The sequence below is a fragment of the Mycteria americana genome, chromosome 3, assembly GCF_035582795.1.
Source record: "Mycteria americana isolate JAX WOST 10 ecotype Jacksonville Zoo and Gardens chromosome 3, USCA_MyAme_1.0, whole genome shotgun sequence".
Lineage (NCBI taxonomy): Eukaryota > Metazoa > Chordata > Aves > Ciconiiformes > Ciconiidae > Mycteria > Mycteria americana.
In genome coordinates this window covers 57123636-57149321 of record NC_134367.1, presented here as the reverse complement: position 1 = coordinate 57149321, position 25686 = coordinate 57123636, and the positions used below count along the sequence as shown (strand labels likewise).

Genomic DNA, 25686 nt, shown 5'->3' with positions numbered 1-25686 from the left:
GATCCTCTTGTCCCCTCAGCACTCCTGGAAGTAACAGGCACAACCTGTATGCTCCAACTTAAGTCTCATGGCTCTGGTGAATTTAAATGGACCCTTCGTAGTGCCATGTTTCATTTCTCTGTCATATTTTGCATTTTCACCTACCATCATAGTTGGAGTAGCTTTTTTGCAAAAAAGGTCAGCATTAGTAAAATCCAAAGGGGCTATAGGGAGTTTTTTTCATATTTAATCCGAAAACATTTCGCAACAGTGGCTCTCGGACACTTCACATTGTTGCTGCTGGTTCTCTTTTATTCTGGCCTTTCACCTTTTTTACTGGCTAAGTCTGCAGGAGATCACTGACTATTAGGTGGTGCTTCTGCATTTTGCATTAAATATTGCAATTCTGAAGTCTTGCTCTGCCTCCACCTTGTGGAGTTGTCCTGGCAGCCTCCAGGAAAGACTGGGGGATAATAAACAAACTGTCTGCAGAGACTGAAACAGTTCTGCTCACTGATGGCAAGAATTTTGATTTGATAAGTGTTTTCACCCTTTGAAGTATTTGTGCAGTTTCCCTGAGGATTTGCTGTTCCTTTCAGTTGAAAATTATCTGCTGCTTTACGTATATTGGGGATGTAATGTAACTCTTCAAAAATCTTGTAAATATTGTTGTGCCTCTGAATTTCAGTAATTTAAAAAAAAAAAAAAAAACTTTAAATATTTATATTTCCTCTGAGGTTCCCTCTCCTGGTATGTTTCCGTACGTTTTAGAAGAGATACTGATCTCATACTTTCTGCTCCTATGTACAGAAGGACCAACAGTGGTCTACTGGAAAAATACTGAGTTGAGTTACCAGCAGCCCAGGTTAGTCAGGCTCATATTTCCTGAGAATGAATGACAGTAGAATTACAAACACTGTATTTCAGATTCTATGGCACTCAGTGTTCAGTAACGAAGTTTATAAAATAAATGGGAAATATCATAAAACAGTGATGGTCCTGCTTTAATACACTTTTCTGATCCAGAGTCTCACTTCAAATTTCCCTTAATTACATAATACTAGTTATAATAATATAGAAATAAGTTCTAAAGTTCTATTAATATTTTACAGAAAATTTTTATGGGTTTTAAGTAGTATAAACAGTATGATTTTAGACACAATGATTTGAGATACATTAAAATAGTGCCCTGTAAACTGAAATTATTTTAGTATTGGTCTGGAACTTCAAACAAGTTTAAGTAGTGTGGCTTCTCCTTCCTCCCTCAAGTGTATAGAAGGAGTTCTGTTTCCAACTCTGATGTCAGTACATGACTGACGCTCAGTATAGGTTGTAGTGACTATCAACATAGGAAACTTGAAAAATACAGTGGCAAAGTAAATTACAAAAAGAAAGCAAGATAAAGGAATGCAGCTAATAGAAAGGGTGAGTGTCATACCTGGGGCCCCTTTGCTGTCCTCTACTAATGGTGGTATGTATCTATCTCTTTCTGAAGAGTGCATTTGTCAGCTTACGAGGCATTTGGGACATTAAACCATTTTGAAAGAATAACTGAGTGAAAATAAGCTGCAAAAAGTTTTCAGTGCTTTACAGATTTTTCTTTGGTCGATACAAGTGGTCTGCACTTGTTTGTGCAGTTCACAAACAGAGCTGTAAGCCACCACTTGAAAATCCCCCAAATGTCTTTATCATTCTTTGGGTTCAGATTGCTGCTGTGGTTTCTTGACCTGAGTAATGGGTGCCCTTGGAAGAAAAACTCTAGGAACTTGCAGTGTTATACATAGTTTTGCTAAAACTTGGAGTAGAAATAAAACCTTTCACCAGAGCCCCAGGCTTGCATCTCAAGAACTTCAGGAAGACAGCCCATAACTTCATAACTGAAGAGTAAATAGATACCCAGCATTGACTTTATGGTTGAAGAGTAAATACGTACCTAGCATTAACTTTTTTAACTTTGGATAATTTTTTGATCACCCCAATAATAATATTAGTGAAAAGCTTGAAAAATGTCTGGGTTGGGAGCACTGGATGTGTTGTCTCATGCATGGGCAGAAATCAGTATTTTACTATGCCTGGTTATTAAGATTTACTGAGCTATTGCACTTATTTATTGCATGTTATTTTCTAGGGCACCTCATGTCATTTATAAATGTACTCATTTTTTGTAATCCTTGACACAGAAGTCTTTTTTCCGTTTCACCATATCCCTTCATCTGTTCAGGTTCTCTCTTGCTTAAGGTCTGTTCTGTTTAAAAGTATACAGTATTTGGGAAAATTTTTTTGGGAGTGGGGTGGAAAAAGAGCACTGTCTTCAGTTTCCTTTTTTTAAGCCAAGAGACTGTTAAACAAAAGCCAAAGTCTACTTTCCCTGGTCAAAAAGGATCAGAGAGTATGAAATCTCTCTGATTCTGTATGCTGAGAGCTTTTTTGAGTATCCCCTGGGCTCTAGTAATGTCTCTTCAGAAGCTGGCTGTCTACATAGCCATGCACGCTGGACTATCGCCTTAAAATAAGGACAGAGTTAAATGGAACCAGGAGCAATACTGTGGCTGCTCCAGTTAGTATGAGGGAATATGGAAAAACTTACCTGTTTCTTTGCTCCCAAAGATAAAATAAATGTATGAGAGAATATCAGACATCCATGGCTGAAAGTTGCATGAAAAATAGTTAAGGCACTGAATTGCAATTCTTGGGTTCTACCACTTGTTGAAACGAGCTTGTCAGTTTTGACTTAGAGCACCCGTCTGAGACTAAACCAGCAGATATCCTCATTACTTTGCAGATTTGCCAGAAATACGTTGATGCCTTTTTTTTTTCCTAACTAGCTGTCCCAACTGAAAACAATAAAAGCTACATTAAATAGGACATAGATGCAACATAGATGTTTCTTTCTACTTTTCTTGCGTTAAGAGTAAAGAATGCAAGTTTATAGTTTTCAAACCATCTTAAGCAAGAAGAATCTTCCACTCATGGTAAAACACATTGCTGCATGCAGAAAACCTCTCGATAGCCGTGCTTGGAAATTTTTCTGTTTAACAAAATGCAGTACACAAAAATGTTCTGAAAGGTTGTGTTGATATCAGCAGAAGTTGTGGTGGAGTGCAAGTAGGGACTTTATTATGTTTTCTGCCAAGTTTGGTTGATGCCTTGCTGCAGGAACCACTCAATGTTTCCACTGTGAGATTTATTGAGAAATTTAATAGAAAAAAAGTGGGCTTTTGCCAGTTGTGCCATAACATGGTAACTTTTCAAAACCTTGAAATATTTCACCTTTTTTTTTCTGGCAAGCTTTATTTACCAGTAGTGTCTTATGTCATCTCTTTTAATCTGGGTGATTTGGAAACAAGCTAAAATATTTTCATCTGGAAGTCAGCCGTTAGGCAGGAGTTGGGCCAGTGTGCTCCAGAGATGGTGCCTGTTCTTGGGTGAATAACCAGTCTGTAGGTGTAAGCTCTTCAGTCTGAAGATAAGAGATTTCCAGACATGTTGTCTGCAGTACTCACCTTGATCTTATTTTCTGTAATATCTGATGCTTTTATGTCACCATTTGGAAAAATTCTGACCCACAGTAGATTGAAGTGCAGACAGCTTGTAAGCCAGGTGGGTTTTTCTCTTCACTTTTGTTTTCATCAAATGTAAAAAGCACTCTGATCTTTGTAAGATCGCTCATAAAATGAGATATTCAGATCCCATAAAACTTGTGTTCTGTTTCTGTCGTACAGATATCATATCAAAGTTGGATTGCATGCATCTTTGCAGTACCCTACCCCGATTTCATTATGTCATTGATTTTGTCTGCAGCTATGAAGATTAGAAACATTTTCTCCTTTGGAGTTTTGGGCAATCATTTGCATCAGAGGACTTCCATATGTCCCAGCCTCTTGCACCTTTATGGTCAGCCAGGGGAACCTCATCCAATCTCTTTCCTTTTGCTCCGCCATGTTCTCCCTCCACTCAGCACTCAGATAAGCTTAGTCATTTCAATGCTTTATGGTCTGAGAAAAAGCAAATCTCTAGCATACCTATGGGGAGTATTTGACAGATGCTATGGTACATCAGAAATGGGACATTGTAAGTCCACCTATCAGTAGGTAATATTCTGGGTTTATTTTTGGTGGCACTCGGTGAGTTCCAGCGGTGCCTTCAGCTCAAGGCCAGGCAGCCAAAGGTGTTGCACAGTTTAAAACTGTGACATTTAAGTAGAACACGAATGTGCTCTTTATTTGTAGCCTTTACTCTGCTTTTAAAGTTTAATGACTTGTTTTTGTTTTGTGTGTGGCAGAAATCTCAAAATAATGTGTTAATATAGCTAGTGGGGAAATGAATTTAATGGAGTCTTAATTTCATTATATTGGTTAAGCGTCAGTTATAGATACTTGACCTTTTGAAGAAGAAAATTTAATACATCATCAGGACCTCCATCATGATGAACTAAAGATGGGGTTTCTTGGTTTTTTGCTTTGTTTTGTTTTTTCATAATATGAGCAACATTTTAACTCGGGAAGAATACCTGATTTTCATGGTTGTGCAAGTGCTAACTGATGACTGTAGTGGCTGCTTATGTGTAAAAGTAAAGTTAAATTTTTATTTATATATATATGTATGTGTTTAATGCTGTTTACAACTTGAAAATAAAGAAGACATTCCAGTACCTAATACATGTATTTATTTCTAACATTCATGCTAATAATATGCTGGTCTAGTATGTCGTTATTCACCTAGATACTCCGGAAAGTTGGCTAGCTTTTCTTCAATTTCAGGGGGTTTTCTGAATATTGCTGCTAGAAATTTCAAGGGAAAAAACCCCACCTTTTTGTAATGAAACTTTAGCGGACTTTTCATCCTGAATCTCAACCAGCATTAGTTTCTAGTGGGGATTTAGCAATAAATGTGCTTTTCTCTACTCTCAGCACAAAACCTGAGATTAATTTTGCTGTGAAGTATCTTTAGGTCTTAATTAAAACTGAAGTTACTCATCCTGGTAAGAGTGCCTGGACAGACAATGCCTACATATCCTACTCTATTAAATTCTCAGGTATTAAGAAGGATATACTGCATGCAGTACTTTAAGTTAAAAGCCTATGCTGTATATATGCAGTATTTTAAGTTAATAAACAATTGCACTGTAGAAGGAAGAGTTAGAATTGGAGAGTGTTGTGTTAAATACAGGGGAAACAGGTGAAGTATGAGAATGTTTTCTCATACTCAGTGGTTTTTGTAATGTCTTTAAACATGACATTGTACAGTGAAACACTGGTACAGTGATATGTGTAATGGAGCTGTTCATGAGCTAAAAGACTGGCTTGTTGCAAGAAGCGATTTTACAAGCCGAAGCAGAACTGGACCAAAGTAATTCAAGGTCCTGTGGAGAAGTCATGGAAGGCTGCCGAAGCATGGGTTCTTATGCAGATATTAAGTACATTTTAAATTAATTATCTTCTCTTGAGAACAGTATATCTACTACCTGTTATATTTTATTAGCATTGCCTTATAGATGCTCATGGTTATTTTCTCTATTTCTCTTCTCCCCCATCTTAGTGGAATCGGTCGAAATTGGCCATGGGCCTCTGGCGGCAGCAGCATTTTGGCAGAATTTGGGACTTTGCATCTGGAGTTCGTACATTTGAGCCACCTGTCTGGAAACCCTGTTTTTGCTGAAAAGGTCAGGCTGTTCAGTCAAAATCATGTTGTAAAAGATAAATCACGTGTTGGGAGACTAATATCTCTGGGGAAAGATTTGGATTTTCCTCAGTTGTAAGCATTTGTCACAGAAGATAGATATTTTCTAGATGTTTCCCTAATCACCTTGGCGTGTTTTTGTATTATAAAGTCAAAAATCTGTTCCAAAATCATTGTGATGCATCTTCTTGTATATAGCACTTACCTGGCCCCATAAAACATATCATTTCTGTTTATGTTCTAAATGACTACCACATTAAACAATCAGACCATAGAGCTTTCTTCAGGACTTCACCTGAATGTGGTGAAAACAAAAATTGACATTTTATTGGAGATAATATGTGATGCCTAAAGAAAGCAAAGCACCATGGCTACCTTGTGTGATTTCAGCAAGTTTAGTCTTCAAAAGTGCTGTATAATATCACTGCTGTCAGTGAGGTCAGAAAGCACTTCCATTGCACTGACCTTTAAGAAATGTGCTTTGAACTTTCTTTGGGGGAAGAAAAAAAAAACCAAAAAAAACATCCTTTGACAAAACAGTTGTTGTGCTTACTGATTCTTCCAAAATTTGATAACATTGTCTTCTGGATACTTTCTATTTACGTGAGCCATGGAAAGCAACTCCTCTTCTCCTTCCCTCAATTCCCACCTAAGCAATTTTGCTTTGCTCTTTGATGTGTAAATAGTCAGAGAGTCCTGTTCTTTATAATACACTGTATCATTTATCTTCTTTTTTTTTTCCTAATTAAAACTTCCACTTGTTTTCATTTTGTATTCTTACTGCATCTGCCCCATGTTAGCTACAACTGATATTATCTATCTAATAATCTAATTAACAGTGGGACTCCAAATGTTTAGCAGTAGGTTTAAAAGCAGTGGTCAAACCTAAAATGAATACCAGTTGTACCAAACTTAAAGGACGGAATGACTTTGCTGCAATACCATTGTCAGCACTGGAATAAATTTTGTGAAACAAACTCCTAGCAATTTTAATGTATTTAGGGGTGAATTTAAAGACAGAGTCTCTCTTTAGCAAATCTGAACTGGCGGGGAGAGATGCGGGGGTGGCAGCACCCAGGAACAGCCAGAAACAAACTTACTAGATAACTTAATTATCTTTTGACATTGATGGTATAACATCTGTTCTACTAAGAGACAATTAAAGTGTGATGAAAGTGCGTATGTTAAAAATCCTAGCCTATGGTTCTCTTCCAAAGTGGCATTGAGCTACAGCTGCAAGATGCTGGAATCTGTTTATGTAAGCTGCTCTTAAAACCCTTTAGAGATTGTGATTCCACAGCCCTCCAAGGCAAGCCATTTGAGGGCTGGTACGCTTGATAAAGAAGAAGAAACACTGGAATAAGCTTTGCAGGGAAGTATTCATAGAAGAATTCATTAAATGAGGTCTAGGACTCGTTGCAGTCTGCATTTGGGCAATGGCTGTTAGCAATGTAGTGTCAACATGCAGAAGGCAGTTTGTGTACCACGACAGAAATCCTTCTGTGGCTTGGTGTAAGCTAATTTATCTTCTTTCTCAGCAGCTAGTTCACTTGATCTCTAGGCATTCTGGGTGTTATAATGAAGCTGTCAGTACCTTTTTGTTACGATTTCTGGTTTGTGGTGCTCAGGATCTTCATTGCCCCAAGTTGCTACATTTTCTTTTTCTGTGAATGTTAAAATTTGGTATAAATTATTTCATGTGCTCTGCAATGGATTGTGCTGCTGGATGACTCCAGCTGCAGAGCATTTGGACTGTAATTTTTTTCCTGGGCCTCTCATTTGTAGCGAGCTCCTTAGCAGTGCCGACGGAGTGCTCAGGGCTGCATGGGCTCCTGCTGGGCAAGCTGGTTGTATGAAGCTCAGTTCCAGCACTGCTCTCCTTTCCAGGCAAAACTGCTTTACAGTTCACTTCTACATCTGAACTAGGTGATAGGCTCAATATTTAATACCATTTCTGATTTGGGTATATGAGGAATATAATGCTGAAGTATCTGAGCTTAGTTAAGGCAACTAGCCTCCGTGAATTTCAGTATCCTGTGGAGGGGCGAGATACTCTGTATGGCAAGTCCTGAACTTCGGAGCTTGCTTCTGTTGTGTTGTTTCATTACCGACACTTGACACAGAAACTCCAGAAGTTTTGAGGAGCTCATTTACATGATGATGTCAGCTTAGAAGATATTTTTTAATAGTAATATGATTGCACAGAGGTATTCAGGTCTATGTGTTGACTAAGACTATTTTTTTATTTTTACGGGCATTTGCACTTTAAGACTTTTGTACCAACACTGTTTTATTTTGGGGGAGAAAAATGGATCAGTGCTCAGTGTTTTGTACCCTTCCAATAGGTAATGAATATTCGAAAAGTTCTAAATCGACTGGATAAACCAGAGGGCCTTTATCCCAACTATCTGAATCCCAGCAGTGGCCAATGGGGCCAGCGTAAGTAGATCACTTCCTTGGTACTATGACCTGTCTATCAGTGTGCTGTTTGCAGTCATTAATTTCTTTCGATCACTGGTATGTGGTTTTTGTATATATATAAAGAACTTTTATAAAGTATAAAAACTCACATTATATCTGAGGTTCTATACAATGTAAAAAATACTACAAATATAAAAATAATAATCCTACTTGCTGTATTTTAAGGTACTTGTCTTTGATCTTTCAGCATACTTGTGCAAGCAGGGAAATGTCTGAATACGTATCATTTTGGAAAGGAATTACAAAGGTCTTTTATTCAAAAATCTAAAGTGCTCTCTAAAGCAGCTGTTTAAGGAAACATTATCAGCTCGTCTGAATCAAATTCCATATTTTTAGAGTGGTGTGGCTCCACTGAAGTTAAAAATAAATAAATAAATAAATAAAAAGAAGTCTTTCCAGTTAATACCAGCTGTGATTTCTGTTGAAGTTTAATGCCAACAACTGACAAAGCAAACTAAACAGAACTGTGTCATGGCATTAATCCCCTTGGAACCGTTACTGGAGACACCAAAATTAGAAGGGAAAGACTGTAATAAAATGCTTGAAGTATTTGAACTTCTTAGCCTCTTCCTGATGACCGAGCCTTTTCTTGTTGTACATTGCCTTCTCTGATCTTCATAACATGTTCAAAGCCTGCGTAGTGTGCAGGATCACAATTCTAGAGACCCTAGTTCTTTTTCCACTTTTCCTACTTAGGTTCAGTCTACCACCATCCCATTCATGTGACTCAATGTTCTCCTATTTTTTCCTCCCTACATTATTGAAAGAAAACAAGCAAGATATGCTGTCTTGGTCTGAAAAGACACGGACAGATGAGATGGTCCTGTAGAATATCAGTGTTGGAGCTGGTTAGACAATACAAGAGAGAGAAAGGACTGGAGAAGTCTTTGAATGATAGTTTGTTTAGGATGCAGCTAAGGTGGAAGTGAGATTCTGGCATCCTTATGGGACTGGCTGCAGTCTGGATAGATAAGAAAATTTTTGCAAAGGCAAAGAACAGGTGTTTTATTGAATAAAATATATTTTTGAATGCTTTGTGTCAGTCTCTGAATTAAAAAGATGACCAAAAAGGTTGTGCTGGTCAGTTGCATTGTCCCATCAAGGCAAAGGCCTAATTGCCTTTATGAATTAGAAGTATGCCCGTCATTTTAGAAAGCCTTCTCGTCTGCTACGCTGTGAAGCTTCCTTCAGGTCATCGTGCCACAAGGCCTGTGGCAGCTTAGCGTGCATAACCATCGACTCCAGTTGGCATGTTGGTATAAACTCTGACATCCATTTACAGATCTGAGAGGTGTGTGCCCACTACTTACCCATCTTGGTTTAGCACAGCTTTGTAAAACATTAAAACCTCCCACTGGAAGTGTTGATCCTACAGCAATAGGCACTGGGTTTGGTTAGAAGGCCACCTCAGCATCTGTGAGCCAGGTCCAGTTACCTCCTTCCTCAGCTTCAGTCAGCCACAGAAGCTCAGCTTTTTGGTGAGCTGCATGAGAGCAGATCTTTCTAGTGGCTGACACTGCTACTGGCTCTGCCTTATTTATTTTAAAGCAGTCAAATACTTACTCTGCCTTATGGCCTTTGCCATTTCCCTCTTTTTAATATAATTGTGTCTTACGTACTCCTCGTTCACATTAAATGCCAGGTTTTGTTGGTGTGTACAGGAAAACTTACAGTTCATACCAGGTTTGCTTTCCAATAGCATGTAGTATTGACAAAGAAATAGCTTCCTGCACATGCAAATGACGGGCACAGATGTTGATGCAGGTCAGCCCCTAGCATGCTGAAGCAGCAAAAGCAAATTCAATCTTGTTGCATCTCTTCCAATTCAGTTGCCTCTGTTCACAGACACTGATTTATTAATTTTTTTCCCATAGTAGAAGATCAGAATATAAGACTTGAGAGATGTTTTATTTGAGATTGCTTTTCTAGGCTGTTTTCAGTTGATTACAACGGGGGGGGGAGGGGGGGGGGGGGGAACTAGACTCTTAATTGGTACAAGACACGAGTATTATCTCTCAAACATCAAGTGGGGAGGGAGGAATAGTTTCCGAACATTTCTTCTCCAGCAATGCTGTAACTGTGAAGGACACTGCTGGATCACTGCCATTGTTCCTGTAAATTCATTTAGCCCTTGTTATTTTGACAGTAAACTGACAGTGATTTGCTGCAGCGTGCATCAATTGGATTTGTCTACTACAATAATGTATATAATAACAGGGCTTATTATTGATGAAACTGTGCTTGTGCTATTTAGTTTGCAAATGTCAGAGGTTTCTATGGTAATTTATTTAGGAAACCATAAAGGTCATTTAAATGCTGCTGTTCAAAGATCAGCCTTCGATCATAGAAAATGTTCTCATTTTTTTAAGAAGCCTCTTTTCCTTTTGGATCATGAACATTTAATTAAATAAATGGTGTATTCTTTCCAGAAATTTAATATATCTCATTCAAAAGAGGAGAGGGGGGAGAAAGCTGTTTAGAACCCAGGTTTGATGGTACAATGTATTTGTTAGGCAAAGGGATAGGATACGCTTGGAGAACTAAATTATTTTTGTATGTCACAGGCTAGTGGAGGAAAAAGACACTTAATAAAGTTTGAATAGAAAAAAGTATATCTTCTACATTTGCATGGCTTTGCAACCTATTCAGAAGGTGAAAGGAGGCATTCCATGAAGAGAAGATACTAAGGAGTTTAAAAATAAATTCTCTGTGTTCTTTTGAATTCCACCAACAGAGGCATAACTTTGAAGCTAAGATCAGAGTTAGGTGTTGGGAAGTGTGAGTTCTGTACCACTAATCCTTCTGCATCTCGCTTTATGAGCCTGCATTACCCCATGCATGTTTTGCTTTTCTCATGCCCAGAATTTTGTGGTATGACTAACGGACTTGCTGTGTGATATATGTAACCAAATCTTCATCATGGGTGTCTCGGGTGGAATTAGCAGACCCCTTCCTCGCTGTAAAATTGACGGTTATAAATTAGTAGTCCTGGTAAAGCACTTTGAAATCCTTTCACTGAAGACCCAATAAATGCCAAATCCCTTAATGTTACCAGGCAGCATCAACTTAAAAAAGAAAATGTCTAGCTAGTGTTCTTAGTTTAATGGAGCTTAGAGAAACAGTTTTTATATATATATAAACACTTTATTTTTTTTTTTAATATCTATATATATATATAGTTGTAGTATTTCATGTGTTTATGGGATCTATGCTGAAATCATATGATAGCCCATTAAAATTTTGCAAAGAATCTTTTTGGCTCTTGGACAGCAAGTGAGTGCAACCTTGTGCAAGCAGCTGAGAGCATCACTAACTTTCACGTCAGTGGTGCAACTGACATCCAACGGTCTGACTCGGTTGATGTTAGTGTTTGCAGGGTCACATCCTAAACGCGTGCAGCTGAATAATCACAGCATCTGTAGTACCAGATCATTTCACATAGTAAACGTAGGGCAGAATAAAGCAGTGTGATAGCAATAATCATCTGTAGATGTGGCAGTCTTTTTTTTCCTGCTAGAACCACTGCTGAGTTATGAGAGCAGCCAGACATTCAAAAATATAATATTGTTTTTAAATATATGGGTTGGCATTTTGAAATACCATAAAATAACCTGAAATTCGACTCTGCAGTAAGGAGCTAAAACATTTTGGCCTTTTTAATGAAGTGACTTAAATGGAGCATTAGTGAATAAAAGAGCAAATAAAAACAATGCCTGCATGTTAGGAGGGGAAAGCCTTTATCAAATTAGAGAGCACTTTCTAATTTTTTTGCTGGTTTTAAAATAAAAAAGAACTTAGGTTAACACATTTTTGTATGGGATAGACTACATGAATTAGATGTTAAACATATAAATTCTTGTTTCTTTGCCATGAACTCCTGTGGCACGTTGTGGATATTAACTAAGTATTGTGCTTTAGCCTGATGAAGAAGTTAGCAATTGAAGAAATAATTATCTGTTACCAGTTAAGTTCTTCCTGAGGTTCCCGGTTTACATTTATTAAAGATTGTTGCAGGAAGAGATGTTTAAATGCATTAAATGCACTGTTTCAAACTGTAATCGTATTTTATTGCCCAGGCCGAAGATGAAATTGCTGTTGAATCTCTTTCTTCCCTTCTTAGATCACGTCTCCATTGGAGGGCTTGGGGATAGCTTTTATGAATATTTGCTCAAGGCATGGCTGATGTCGGACAAGACAGATGAAGAAGGCAAGAAAATGTATTATGATGCTGTTCAGGTAAATAAGCTATTTAAATCTTCCTTTCCATAATAATCTAATCTATAATAATCCTAAAGAGACAGGCTCTGGAGACAATGTGAGGGATTTATGTCTTTGCCACCACAGCATGGTTTTTTTAAAGAATTAGTTTCACTTTTAAAAATACTTAATCAAATATAAATGCTAGAGGAATACAGATACTGTGGGAAAGGGGAGAGTCTTGAAGTATACCTAATTTTTTTCCAACTGACAGTCAGTTCTCTCCAACGCTGGAGGAGAAAGTATAAAATACACAACAAAAAATGCATCTACAAGTAGCTCTCAGATAGAAGTTCAATTCTTTTTTTCCTCAGTTTTCCCTAAATATATTCTTTCTGTCCTTTTTCCTTATATCTAGGAGGGAGTTCCTTTCTTGTGTTTCAACCTCATATTTCAGCCATTAGAGTATTCTGATTGTGGTCAACACAGGGATCAATATATTATGGTAGATAATTATAAATGAAAATAGAAATTTTTGTTGCACAATGACTTTTTGTTACAAGAGGCATATATTTGCCAGCTTCCGTGAAACAGCGAATTATTCAAATTAGACACAAGAGAAGTTTTCAAAAATCAGAATTGTTTATACTTACATTTCTATGTGGTATTTTATTTATGATACTTCTAGTCTGCAATTTGCTTTGTTATTGATGGTATTTCCTTAATATACTCATTTGAGAGAAATAATGGTTTTGTGACACTGGATTGAGACTCGGGAATTATTAAGTTTAAATCCATATTTACAGGCTTTCCTTGCATATGGCCTATTTTCTCAGTTCTTTACTTTCAAATATCTATAAAGAAAAGGATAATATTACTTCTTTTTTTCCCCATCCTTTCATCTGTTTTGACTGGAAGCTCTCTAGGGCCAGGACTTTTATCTCATATTAACAGTATGTATGTACAGTGCCTCTGTAGGCAAGGCTTTGAGATCCTAAGCAATATCTGCTTATTCTTCCATACATCTGGAAATGTGCTGTCCCTAGGGAAGAGACATAAGTCTCCTTTTACTTTCCACACTGAAAAAAGTGGTGGCATGAAAAAGATACAGCCCTGGCTCGTTGCAGCTTTTTTTTTTGTTTTTTTTCATTAAAGAAAAAAGTCATACGTGGTGATTTGAGGGAGGGTGTGATCTCTGGTGGTAGTAAATTTGACGACCAAATATCCTCTGCTAAGAAAGTCCTGCCTTTAATTTTGTAAGTGCACATTTGGATGCAGTCGGCCTCATCTTCACCGCTGACATGGTTTTGGCTTCTGAGCAAAAGGTGGATTTTAAATCGGGTTTGAGTGCATTTGAGGCTATAACATAAGAACAGTGATACTGTAATAGCTCAGCCATTAGGTTGGCAGCCAAAAAGAGAGAACAAAGTGTCTGATAATACAATATCAATTCATCTTACCATGGAAGGCATTTTGAAGCACCTCAAAGCTGCTTCAGTCTTCTACTTCCACTGGTTTAATAATGTTAGGTTTTTCTTTTCAATACATTCTTACACAGGGTAAGCGCTAGTGCATAGACGCATGTGGTAAAAAATGTGCTTTTGATAGCACAGCTATTCAGGAAACCGCTGCAAGTAGAATATCCCAAACGTGGTGTGACGGTCACCCTTGTCGGTGGGACTGCGGGTACGTTGACTCCCGTTCTGCCGGGGAGCAGCAGGGGTGCGTTGATCCCAGCCGATAACAGAGAGTCTGAGAGCCCAGTGTCTCCGTGGCCGGTGCTGGGCTGCTCCTACTAAGGCTGAAGGTTCACCTTCCCCTGATTCGAGCACAGCTGGAGCGAGGTACAGCAGCAAGTCTCTCTTGCCTTATGCCACACGAGCGGGTGTGCTGTCCCATGTCAGCTGTGCGGTGGCAGCGTGCCTGGGTCACTCCGGCCCGAACTGCCCAGCGGGTGAAGAGCTGCCTGCTGTTAGCTGGTCATTGGGAATAGGGCCAGGAGGGCTCCGAGGTGTGTCCCTGCAGGGTGCAGCAGCACAGCTTTGTTTAAACTCACACTTTAGCTATACCAGGATAACAACCTCCTCGGGTATGAAAGTCGTCACAGGCATCGTGAGTTCCTGGCGGGGAGCAGAAGTGGTGATGGCCACCACACCACAGGGCCAGTTCTTCCTGCTCGGGATTGAGCTGGGGAAGGAGAATTGCCTGGTCAGCAGCATCACTGAATATGGCAATGTCAGTGGCAGGGCCTGAGCTCTGCTCTATATGACTAAATTTAAAGTACCTATTATCTTAATATTTTTTAGTAGTACTAGCTCTTAAGCAGTCCGAGCATCATATCTGTCCAGAGTATCAGTGTTTGAGAGGGCCAAATGAGAGGGTTAAACATGGGCTAGATTTCACCATGCTGCTGGTTGAATGCTGTTTCCAGTATTTTCTGAGCAATGGTGTTCATGTTCTCTGTTTTCTATACTGAGGTACATCTGTACCAAAGCTGAAGGTGTACATGCAGCATGTGGAGGTACAGCTTGATGTTGTAATGTAGCTTCTTCAGAAAACGGCAGGGAAGTTGCAGTCTCACAGAAACTGCAGACTGGTTGGGCCCCATTGAGATGCCAGGTTCTTCACTAGAGTAACTAGCCTGCTTTGAAATCCATCCTGATATTGTCTTTATTGCTATCGATCCCACTTCTTAGGGAAGTCTGCTGCCTCCTTGGGGCCTGGGTAAAAGATGTGAAGAGAAAACTTCCTACCCTAGTACAGCCCTCGGATTACTATCCATTATTGATTTTTCAGGTAGGCAGCGATGAAATTGCTGCTAGAAGTCCGAGGCCAATCCAGAGAGACTTCAGAGCATTGGGATGACTGGTTAAGGGATCAGGAGCACAAGTAGTGTTCTCCTCTATCCTTCCAGTTGCAGGGAATGATGAGGGAAGAAACAGGAATAGCCAGCAGATCAATGCCTGGCTCCGAGCCTGGTGTCACCAGCAGAATTTTGGGGTTTTGGTCATGGGTTGGTTTACATGACACCAGGCCTGCTGGCAACAGACAGGGTACACCTGTCTCAAAGGGGGAAAAGGGTCTTTGCACAGAAGTTAGCAGGGCTCATTGAAAGAGTTTTAAACTAGATTTGAAGGAGGAAAGGGATAAAACCAGGCTCGCTAGAGATAAGCCTGGGGGCGGCACAGCAATGTTTGAGGGACAGCGTGCTAGCGAGGTCCTTTGGTCTGCCATCTCAGTGGAGGCAGGGGATGGAGATCCATGCGGCAGCAAAGACGAAAGTGTTATGGATGTGTTAGAAACCACGGAAGCGCCTGAGAATGGTCGCTTAGGAATTAGCGCTTCCCAAAAAGGTGGCAGGATCAATAGCCCAACTAAAGCGCATTTACACGAATGCACGCAGCATGGGCAACAAACAGGAGGAGCTGGAAGCCATTGTGCAGCAGGAAAACTGATATAGTTGCCATCACGGAAACATGGTGGGTTGACTCGCACAACTAGAGTGCTGCAATGGATGGCTATAAACTCTTCAGAAGGGATAGGCAAGGAAGGAGAGGCAGTGGGGTAGCCCTGTATGTTAGGGAGTGGTTTGATTGTCTAGAGCTTAATGATGGTGACGATAGGGTTGAGTGTTTATGGGTGAGAATCAGGGGGAAGGCCCACAAGGCAGATATCATGGTGGGAATCTGTTACAGACCACCCAACCAGGATGAGGAGACAGATGAACTATTCTATAAGCAGCTGGGAGAAGTCTCACAATCGCTAGCCCTTGTTCTTGTGGGGGACTTCAACTTACCAGATGTCTGCTGGAAATACAGTACAGCAGAGAGGAAACAGTCTAGGAGGTTCCTGGAGTGTGTGGAAGATAACTTCCCGACACAGCTGGTGAGTGAGCCAACTAGGGAAGGTGCCCCGCTGGACCTCTTGTTCACAAACAGAGAAGGACTTGTGGGTGATGTGATGGTTGGAGGCCGTCTTGGGCATAGCGATCACAAAATGATAAGAGGTTTCTATTGTTGGAGCAGTAAAGAGGGGGGTCAGCAGAACTGCCACCTTGGCAGACTTTGGCCTGTTTAGGAGTCTGGTTCACAGAGTCCCTTGGGAGGCAGTCCTGAAGGGCAAAGGAGTCCAGGAAGGCTGGACATTCTTCAAGAAGGACATCTTAAAGGCACAGGAGCAGGCTGTCCCCATGTGCCGAAAGATGAGCTGGTGGGGAAGACGACCGGTCTGGCTGAACAGAGAGCTAGGGCTGGAACTCAGGAAAAAAAGGAGAGTTTATGACCTTTGGAAAAAGGGGCACGCAACGCAGGAGGACTACAAGGGTGTGAGGTTATACAGGGAGAAAATTAGAAGGGCCAAAGCCCAACTAGAACTTAATCTGGCTACTGCTGTAAAAGACAATAAAAAATGTTTCTATAAATACATCTGCAACAAAAGGAGGGCTAAGGAGATTCTCCATCCTTTATTGGACGCAGGGGGGGACATAGTGACAAAGGACAAGGAAAAGGCTGAGGTACTTAATGCCTTCTTTGCCTCAGTCTTTAATAGTAAGACCAGTTGTTCTCTTGGTACCCAGCCCCCTGAGCTGGAAGACAGGGATGGAAGCAGAATGAAGCCCCCATAATCCAAGGGGAAATGGTCAGTGACCTGCTGCACCACTTAGACACACACAGGTCTATGGGGCTGGATGGGATCCACTCAAGGGTACCGAGGGAGCTGGTGGAAGTGCTCACCAAGCCACCTTCAATCCTTTATCAGCAGTCCTGGCTAACCGGGGAGGTCCCAGTTGACTGGAGGTTAGCAAATGTGATGCCCAGCTACAAGAAGGGCCGGAAGGAGGATCCAGGGAACTACAGTCCTGTCAGCCTGACCTCGGTGCCAGGGAAGGTTATGGAGCAGATCATCTTGAGTGCCATCACACGGCACGTACGGGACAACCAGGTGATCAGGCCCAGTCAGCATGGGTTTAGGAAAGGCAGGTCCTACTTGACCAACCTGATCTCCTCCTATGACAAGGTGACCCACTTAGTGGATGAGGGAGAGGCTGTGCATGTTGTCTACCTGGACTTTAGGAAAGCCTTTGACATGGTTTCCCACAGCATTCTCCTGGAGAAACTGGCTGCTCATGGCTTGGACGGGCATACACTTTGCTGGGTAAAGAACTGGCTGGACGGCCCAGCCCAAAGAGTGGTGGTGAATGGAGTTAAATCCAGTTGGCAGCCAGTCACAAGTGGTGTTCCCCAGGGCTCATATTGGGGCCAGTCCTGTTTAATATCTTTATCAATGATCTGGATGAGGGGATCGAGTGCACCCTCAGTAAGTTTGCAGATGACACCAAGTTGTGTGGGAGTGTTGATCTGCTGGAGGGTAGGAAGGCTCTGCAGAGGGACCTGGACAGGCTGGATCGATGGGCCAAGGTCAATTGTATGGGGTTTAACAAGGCCAAGTACAAGGTCCTGCACTTGGGTCACAACAACTCCATGCAACGCTACAGGCTTGGGGAAGAGTGGCTGGAAAGCTGCCTGGCGGAAAAGAACCTGGGCGTGTTGGTTGACAGCTGCCTGAATATGAGCCAGCAGTGTGCCCAGGTGGCCAAGAAGGCCAGAAGCATCCTGGCTTGTATCAGGAATAGTGTGGCCAGCAGGACTAGGGAAGTGATCGTGCCCCTGTACTCGGCACTGGTGAGGCCGCACCTCGAATACTGTGTTCAGTTTTGGGCCCCCCACTACAAGAGGGACATTGAGGTGCTGGAGCGAGTCCAGAGAAGGGCAACGAAGCTGGTGAAGGGTCTGGAGCAGAAGTCTTATGAGGAGCGGCTGAGGGAACTGGGGTTGTTTAGCCTGGAGAAAAGGAGGCTGAGGGGAGACCTTATCGCTCTCTACAACTACCTGAAAGGAGGTTGTAGCGAGGTGGGGGTTGGTCTCTTCTCCCAAGTAACAAGCGATAGGACAAGAGGAAATGGCCTCAAGTTGCACCAGGGGAGGTTTAGACTGGATATTAGGAAAAATTTCTTCACCAAAAGAGTTGTCAAGCATTGGAACAGGCTGCCCAGGGGAGTGGTTGAGTCGCCATCCCTGGAAATATTTAAAAGACGTTTGGATGAGGTGCTTAGGGACATGGTATAGTGGTGGTCTTGGTAGTGTTAGGTTTACGGTTGGACTCGATGATCTTAAAGGTCTTTTCCAACCTAAATGATTATATGATTCTATGATCCCTTACTTATCTAAATTAAAGCTAATTTAAGTGTCTGCACAAGCTGCAGTCTTTCTTTATGACTAAGCCTACATGGTTTGGGCACTCTGAGTCTGCTTCATATTTTCTTAGATAAATTTCCACTGAGGCTTTCAGAATCTTTTTAAGACTATGCCAAAGGGAAAGGCATGATTATTCTGGGCCATTCAGTCCAGCAGATACCCACAAAATTCTGAAAGAGCGATGTGAAGGTTTGATGCCTAATTCAATATCTTCCACTATCCAGAAACTGCAAATTAAAATATATGGCAAGTTATAGTTCACTGTGAAAAGCTGAAATTTATTTAGATAAAGCTTCAGGGTTATTTCTTACGTTGTTCTGTAACTCAGAAACAAAGAGTTCTTTCTGTTAGAATTTTTGTAGCACCTATAGATTGATTTATGGCTTACGTTAAAAGCAATAACTAAGATGTCAAACTAGATTTTAAAAAATTTTCTGCTTGCCATGAATAAGATGCGTATTTGACTGATGCCATTTAAAGAAGAGTTTATTTCTAATGGGAAAAGGGACAGAGATAGTCTTGTTTTGAATACCAGGGCATAATATGAATGTAATTATAAGGCCATCAGAGGGATTCATAAACTCTACAATTTGCACAAAGAGGCAAGTGAATGTATTTTTAATCTAAGTTATTTTTCTCTTTTGAAACACAATGCATATAATGTCTTGTTTCACATAACACAGGAAGTAAGAAGTCTTCTTAAACTGGTTTCAATTGATAGCATGCAACATTTATTTACAGAACAAAAGTTTATTCAGATTTTAGTCATATTTTGAGGATGTAACTGGCCATAGAATAATCTATCAGTTTTGCAAGTATCCAGCACAGGAACCATCCCACTCTTTTCAGTTAACACAGTTGATCTCTGAGACACAACTGAGTAGGTTTAGTAAGAGAACATGATAATTTAGAGCAAAAATGGACCTTCTGGATTCACTTAGGTCTAGTCTAGCAACAGCGGTGTCCCAAGCAACTGCATCAAATCCTCCCCTCTTGAATGTGTCAGCCCTCATTTTCTAAGTTGAAGGGCAACTTTCTCACTACTCCTGTTAATAGGTTGTCTCACATTTGATGTCTGATGGTTAGGTATCTTTTCCAGATTTTCCCATTACATTTATTTACGGCCATTGCTGCAAGCTTTCTGCATCTTAAATATTTCTCTCTCTCTCTGGCGCTGCCTTCATCCCCTCCTCAGTGTATTTCTAGAGAAGTGGCGTATCTAAAGGCTGTAAAGAGAGCAGTAACTCAGCCCAGAACTTCACAGGAGGACGGAGAATCCCTCCCCAGCACTTCCCAAGCAGCTCGGTTCAGTGCAGCCCACGGTGGCCCCGTGGTATCAGAGAGGTAAAGCTGCTGCAATCTGCAGTTTTACCTTTAGACAGGCTAGTTTACTTTTAGATATTTTGATTCTTTAATTTTTCTTACTGGATAACAACTGCTCAGAAGATTGCAGCAAGAAGACTAGTGATTTCTGGAGAACCTAGCACGTGGAAGTAGAAACAATGGAAACAGCAAAAAGAAGAATAGCTGTTGTGAAGCAGTGCCACGGACCTTCTCTGCCAGATTTCAACAGCACTTCTGAAAGTCACCCTGCTGCTAGACTGGGTTGCACAATTAAGGAATGCAGTAACCTTTTGTGGGTATCAAAAGGGGAAAAAGTCATTTTTGGCCTCAGGATTTTGCGTATTCAGACAGAAAATATATAGGATCACTTTTTAATCTTTTATAAAATTTTTTTTGGCACGTTGATAACTTTTGAGACTAGCCTTGATATACTCAGTTTGTACTCTGCCAAAGGAAGCTGTATGGTTTTGATTTTGGTTTGGGGTTTTTTTTGGTATATTTGTGAGCATTATTAAGTAGTGAATATTTTTCAGAGCTGTTAAGATTTCAGCCTTTCAGATAAATAAAACAAATCCATGTAGCGTCCTTTCTCATTGAAATGAGGGAGAGAACAAAGTGTTGTTAGCAAACTGAAAACATGATGTTGGCAGATAGGCCCTTTTCATCTCCAGAGTTTCATGAGGGTCTATTTAACTGTAGCGACAGCCTGGTGGCTGGTCTGTGCTGATTGCAGTTTCCATTAAGTTGCTTGAAGTGGTTTGCTTTGTGATCGTAGTGATCTTAAAAACTACATAACTGATGTGGACAATGACAGAACTGCAATAACTCAATTAGAATAGTTTGTCATACTGGGTAAAGCCAAAAGTATATTAAATGAATTGAACATTCAATACTTGAGCACTTCTTGGCATTGAAGGAAATATATAAATAGGGCAGGCAGGGTGGTGCAATAGGAGCCCATCTCCAGAATGAAACGGTTCAGGGGATCCAGCATTCCCACTGCATACATTTGGCGGGGGGGGGGAGGGTATTGTCTGTAACTTAAATGTGTAAACGTGAAGAAATATGCAGTTTATGTACATATTTTGTCAGCTGTCATGTTTAAAATATTTATCACCCAGCTGCACTGGTGTTCTGCACGTAGCGATAGTATAGCTGCATTATGTAGGAACACAAGATTCATTACACTTAACAGACGAGAACATCCAGAGGACTTGCTGCTCCTTTTTATTCTCTTCACTATATTTCCCGTCTTGACAGGAGTTTTGAGGCTCTCTACAACTGCTTACAGAAAGCATCAAGACTAAAGACAGGCTTCTGCAGATTTTAAATTGTTAATGATTTACTTATAACTGCACAATGTCTAGATTTTGGACTACAGAAAGTACTTATTAAAATGTTTGCTTGTTTATGGACTGTCAGGAGAAGCAGCAAGCTATAACATTAGAACTCCTTAAGGAGGCTTTTAACTAGAAAAGTCCTGGGAGAGAAAGTGTCCCTATTTTTGCTCGTGGCTTTGCTCTTGTTGTCAGAGCAGCTGTGTCCTTACTACTTGTGCTATTTTCCCTTCCTTTTTCGACAGCAAAAAAGCTTATCAGGAGCAATAGATATTTATTCTAGAATATTTAGAAAATACAAAATGTAACATTTTGAGAGTCACGTGCTTTGATGTGTGCCATTCCATTAATACTGTTTAAAGAATATGAATAAATCTAGCCTTCTGGTAGCAGACAGCATTAAGTACATTTAGTGCAAGAGCATTGGTGCTCTTAGAGACACTAATAGATCCATGCAGGGGAAAAAAAACCGTAAGTAGATTTTCAGACAAAAGTAAATTATCAGTTTTCCCCTAGAACTTAATCATCTTTTTAGTGATCAGATGGATAGGTATCACAGTAGTTAAATGCTTGCCAACATTTCCATTTTAAGAACTTAGTCATCTCCACTATAAGCATTCATATTTCATTTCACATATAAGCTTGTCTTGTGTAGCATGTCTTAAGTCCAAAAGCAGTAAGTGCCTTATTACTTTCAAAATGTTTCTTATATATTGTGTTTAAACAAATGAAAGTTCTGTGTTCAGATTTCAGTTTTGATTTTTAAAGCACAATTTAGTAAGCAGTGAGGACCTCAGGATAAGAAGATGCCACTTTTCTTTGGCAGAAGTATTTAAATATATTGTAACAAAGGCTTGAACTTCCTATTCCATCCTAGTTTTTCTGACGTATGCTTTCACGTGATTCATGCACCTTGTAATACACATTTAAAACCTGTATGAAAGACGTTTCAGAAAACAGAATCAACTAATAAATATAAAATTTAAAAAAAAGTGCAATGTTTTTCTGCCATCTCCAAAACAGCTGTAATAATGGAAACAATGCAAATCTTGAACTTTTCATAATAAACTAATTGGAATTTTGGATAAAGGATAAATTTGATTAATTATGAAGATTGCTGAAGAAAAGTATCTATTGCTTTAGATCAACTCAACAGAGAAAACATGAGGGAAGTAACTTAAAGTCAAGAAAACAGGCAGTTGACTTATAAATTCACAGCATGCAAAACCACAATAACCTTGACCTGCCTGCTGTGTGCTGTTTCAAAGCAATAAAATGTATTGGTGCAAGCCATAAATTTTAAATAAACAATTGACATTATACATCTTTGAATTATTGGAAATATCATGTGGTAGAATTCTCTTTCATAGTCATTGTTGCTTCAAATTGTCAAAATACAGTTTATGAAGAAGATTCCTAGGAGAAGAAAAATATATTAAAAGTTTGGACTGAGATAATTTATAGTGCTTTGTTGTAGAGAAGCTTGCAGAGTTGTAATTAGCCACAAAACAAACATTATAAACCCTCGACACTTAGAACTAGGATCATATTTTTGAAGCTTCAAATTTATTAAGGTATGGAAATATGTAACTATGAGTTGCAAGACAGTTTTATCTCCAGCTACAGTGATGTCTTGAGGTGGGAAATGAAACACCTGGTTTTTGTTGTTAAAACAGCAGTAGTCATTAAAATTCATTAATCATAATTAAACCATTATTGTAAAAGGAGAGGTAAAATGTCTAAGTGCTAGAGGAAGTAGAACGGCAGTTTTACATTGCATTTTGAGGTTTCTAGTTTGTTACCCTTGCTCCTTTAGCAGAATTACCTTTTTTGTGGCATGCGTTTATTTTGAATCGAGCAACTTGGAGGTGCAGAACATTTTTCCTGAGAAGCCTACATCTGTGCTCTGTAGGCATTTCTGTTAATATTTTTATTACCTGTCAGCATAATCCACCAAGAGAATACCCTCTATTAAAAGCAAGCTTGTTGATTGCGTTTTTTACTCACTTGAACAGCGAGATGACCTCAGTTCTGTATCCTCTATGTTTCCCTATCAGCAATCCAGTTCAACGTCCTAAACAACTCGAAGGCTAAATGAAGGACTTCCCAATCACAAAATCAAGTCAGGGATGGAGGAAGGGGGTGGTGAAGGCAGCGTTTAAGCTGTGTGAAAAGCTTAAAGGAGTGAAGAACTGAATGAAGGAAAATATGTGTTTAGGAGGGTCCAGTTCTGCTTAATTTTGCAAGGGTAAGGGCTGGCAGTATACTGTAAAGGTTAAGGAACAGGCTGATAAGCAGGGAACACAAAACATACCGCCTTAAGAAAGGGGGCAGGAGGGGGAGGAGGTCAGGTTGGGAAAAATTGAAGAGTTTCTTTTTTGTGCTGTCAATAACAGAGATTAAACACACATGCAATGTGCAATCCTGTAACCTAAACAATTTTTAATGTCTCATTCACTGCAGTTCTTCCAATGTGACAGATAGGCAAGGGCATAATTTTAACATGTGAATTCATGAGAAAGATGCCAGGAGTAATACAAGGTGCACTAGAGTCACAATTCAAACCATAAAAGGGACTGTTAGTGTTTCTAATTGAGTGCTCAAGCATTTTTACAGTTGTTGTACAGAAGGAATAATTTCCCACAAGATGGGAAAAAAAGTAATTTAGCTAAAGGCTTTATTGCAGTGAGGACTGTAAGCAGAGCCTTACATAAAAGCACAAAAAAAATAATTGCCAGGAACTGTATCAGCCGTAAAAGTCAGTCTGGCTGTAAGAGTTTGCAGGTACACTACAAACCATATGCTATATCAGCTTTACAAGTAGTAAATTTATTTCTTTAAATATCTGGCAAATGTTGTTTATTTTCCTTTGGTTTCCCTTCCTCCCTCTCCTTTTTTGTCCACTACAATCTAAAGTGAAATTGTCTCTATTTTGGGGTTTTTTTTGGTTTTTGGTTTTTGTCACTCCCAGGTAGCATCTGCTATTACTCCCTTTGGGAACATACATTTGCAGCCACTTTTTCTTGGCAACCTTTCATGTTGCACAGTCTCTCTGCTTTACCTTGATGGAAAGAAAGAAATTACTATTTGAATTGCAGAAATACATTCTGGAAAACAGTAACATGAAATTTCCATTTACTTAAAAGAAAAACTGTACCAGCTCCAAACAATTATCCATCAATAATGTATTTTCAACTAATCAAAGGCCACATTCTTCTAGCTTTTTTGATTCTTTGCAGATGTTGTATATTGGTTTATACTGAGAATATTCATTATAGTAAAATGAAATAATAATCACTATAGTGATAAATATGACACCACCTGATCTGCCAGTAGAGCAGGAAGGAATTATTCGTAGGTGGGGACCAACTTGTAATAGAGCTGCAATTCAAATAAACATGTCCCTTTTTTAAGTGTGTATATAATTATATCAAAATCAAAGTAAATTCATTCTAAGTAGGAAATTCAAAATTAATTCTACCAAACAGAGCTTTTCCCTTGGGTGGATCTCTGTCACCATACTACCTGCTCTCCTTTTATAATAACTTGGTTTAGTAACTTGAGTTCCCTGCCAGAGCTGCGCCCACACCACTGCAGACAGCAAGTAGCATTTCACTATGGGATTGTAACCCTACCTTTCCATTCTACTGCTCAAGTTCAGAGACCCTTACTATATCTTCATTTAAACTGATAGTATTTCTTCCTCATCCTAGTACTTTCTCAACTTCGCGTTCAAGTTTTTTTATACTCAAAACAATTGCCCATGTATTCCAGCTAGTGATTTCATCCTGCTCTGGACCTCAAGCTTATTTAAAAAATGAAGTTTTCAGAAAGTTCAGTCCAGCTTGGTGGCACTTACAACCTTTGTGAAACTCACTGAAAAATATTTTGATGTGATGCTCACAGAACTACATACCATTATATTATAACCAAAAAACTCCGTAAAAATGTGAATAGCAGTTTTGTGAATTTCCAATAGAGGGATGATAGATGGCACTTTGGCAGTTTGGCTATAGATTCAGAATTGATAATTGAAAGAGTACTGATTTTTGTTTATTGTTTACTTTGAAAATATTTTATTATACTAATGCATTATACAAATGCATTATACAAACATTATACATTCCAGGAGTAGTGCTTTAACAATATTTAGAAGTAAATTCTGAAATTAAACTGTAGTTAGGTCAGACTTGTGGCAAAAAGGAAGGTTTTGCCACATCTTAATGCTGCAAATACTGTTATCGATACAGGAGTTCAAAATTTCAGTGAATACGTTCATCACTAGTTAATGTTGGGGAGTTTCTTTTATATGTTCTACTCATGCAGCTTATACATTTTTTTTAAGATCAAAAGCATTTACATTTTTGAGGCTTTCTAAATATGCTGATTTTTTTATAGTAACTTTTTTTTTAATG

The 25686-nt window shown here is 39.5% G+C and overlaps 1 protein-coding gene across 1 annotated transcript in view; it reads left to right on the top strand.

The window, feature by feature from the left end:
- Positions 1-25686, top strand: part of MAN1A1 (mannosidase alpha class 1A member 1) — a 156442-nt gene that overhangs the window by 118640 nt on the left and 12116 nt on the right. Inside the window, exons 6-8 of the mRNA XM_075498646.1 lie at positions 5518-5641; positions 8004-8097; positions 12260-12375. Of these exons, the coding sequence (XP_075354761.1) occupies positions 5518-5641; positions 8004-8097; positions 12260-12375 (334 nt within the window). The remainder of the gene's footprint in view (positions 1-5517; positions 5642-8003; positions 8098-12259; positions 12376-25686) is intronic.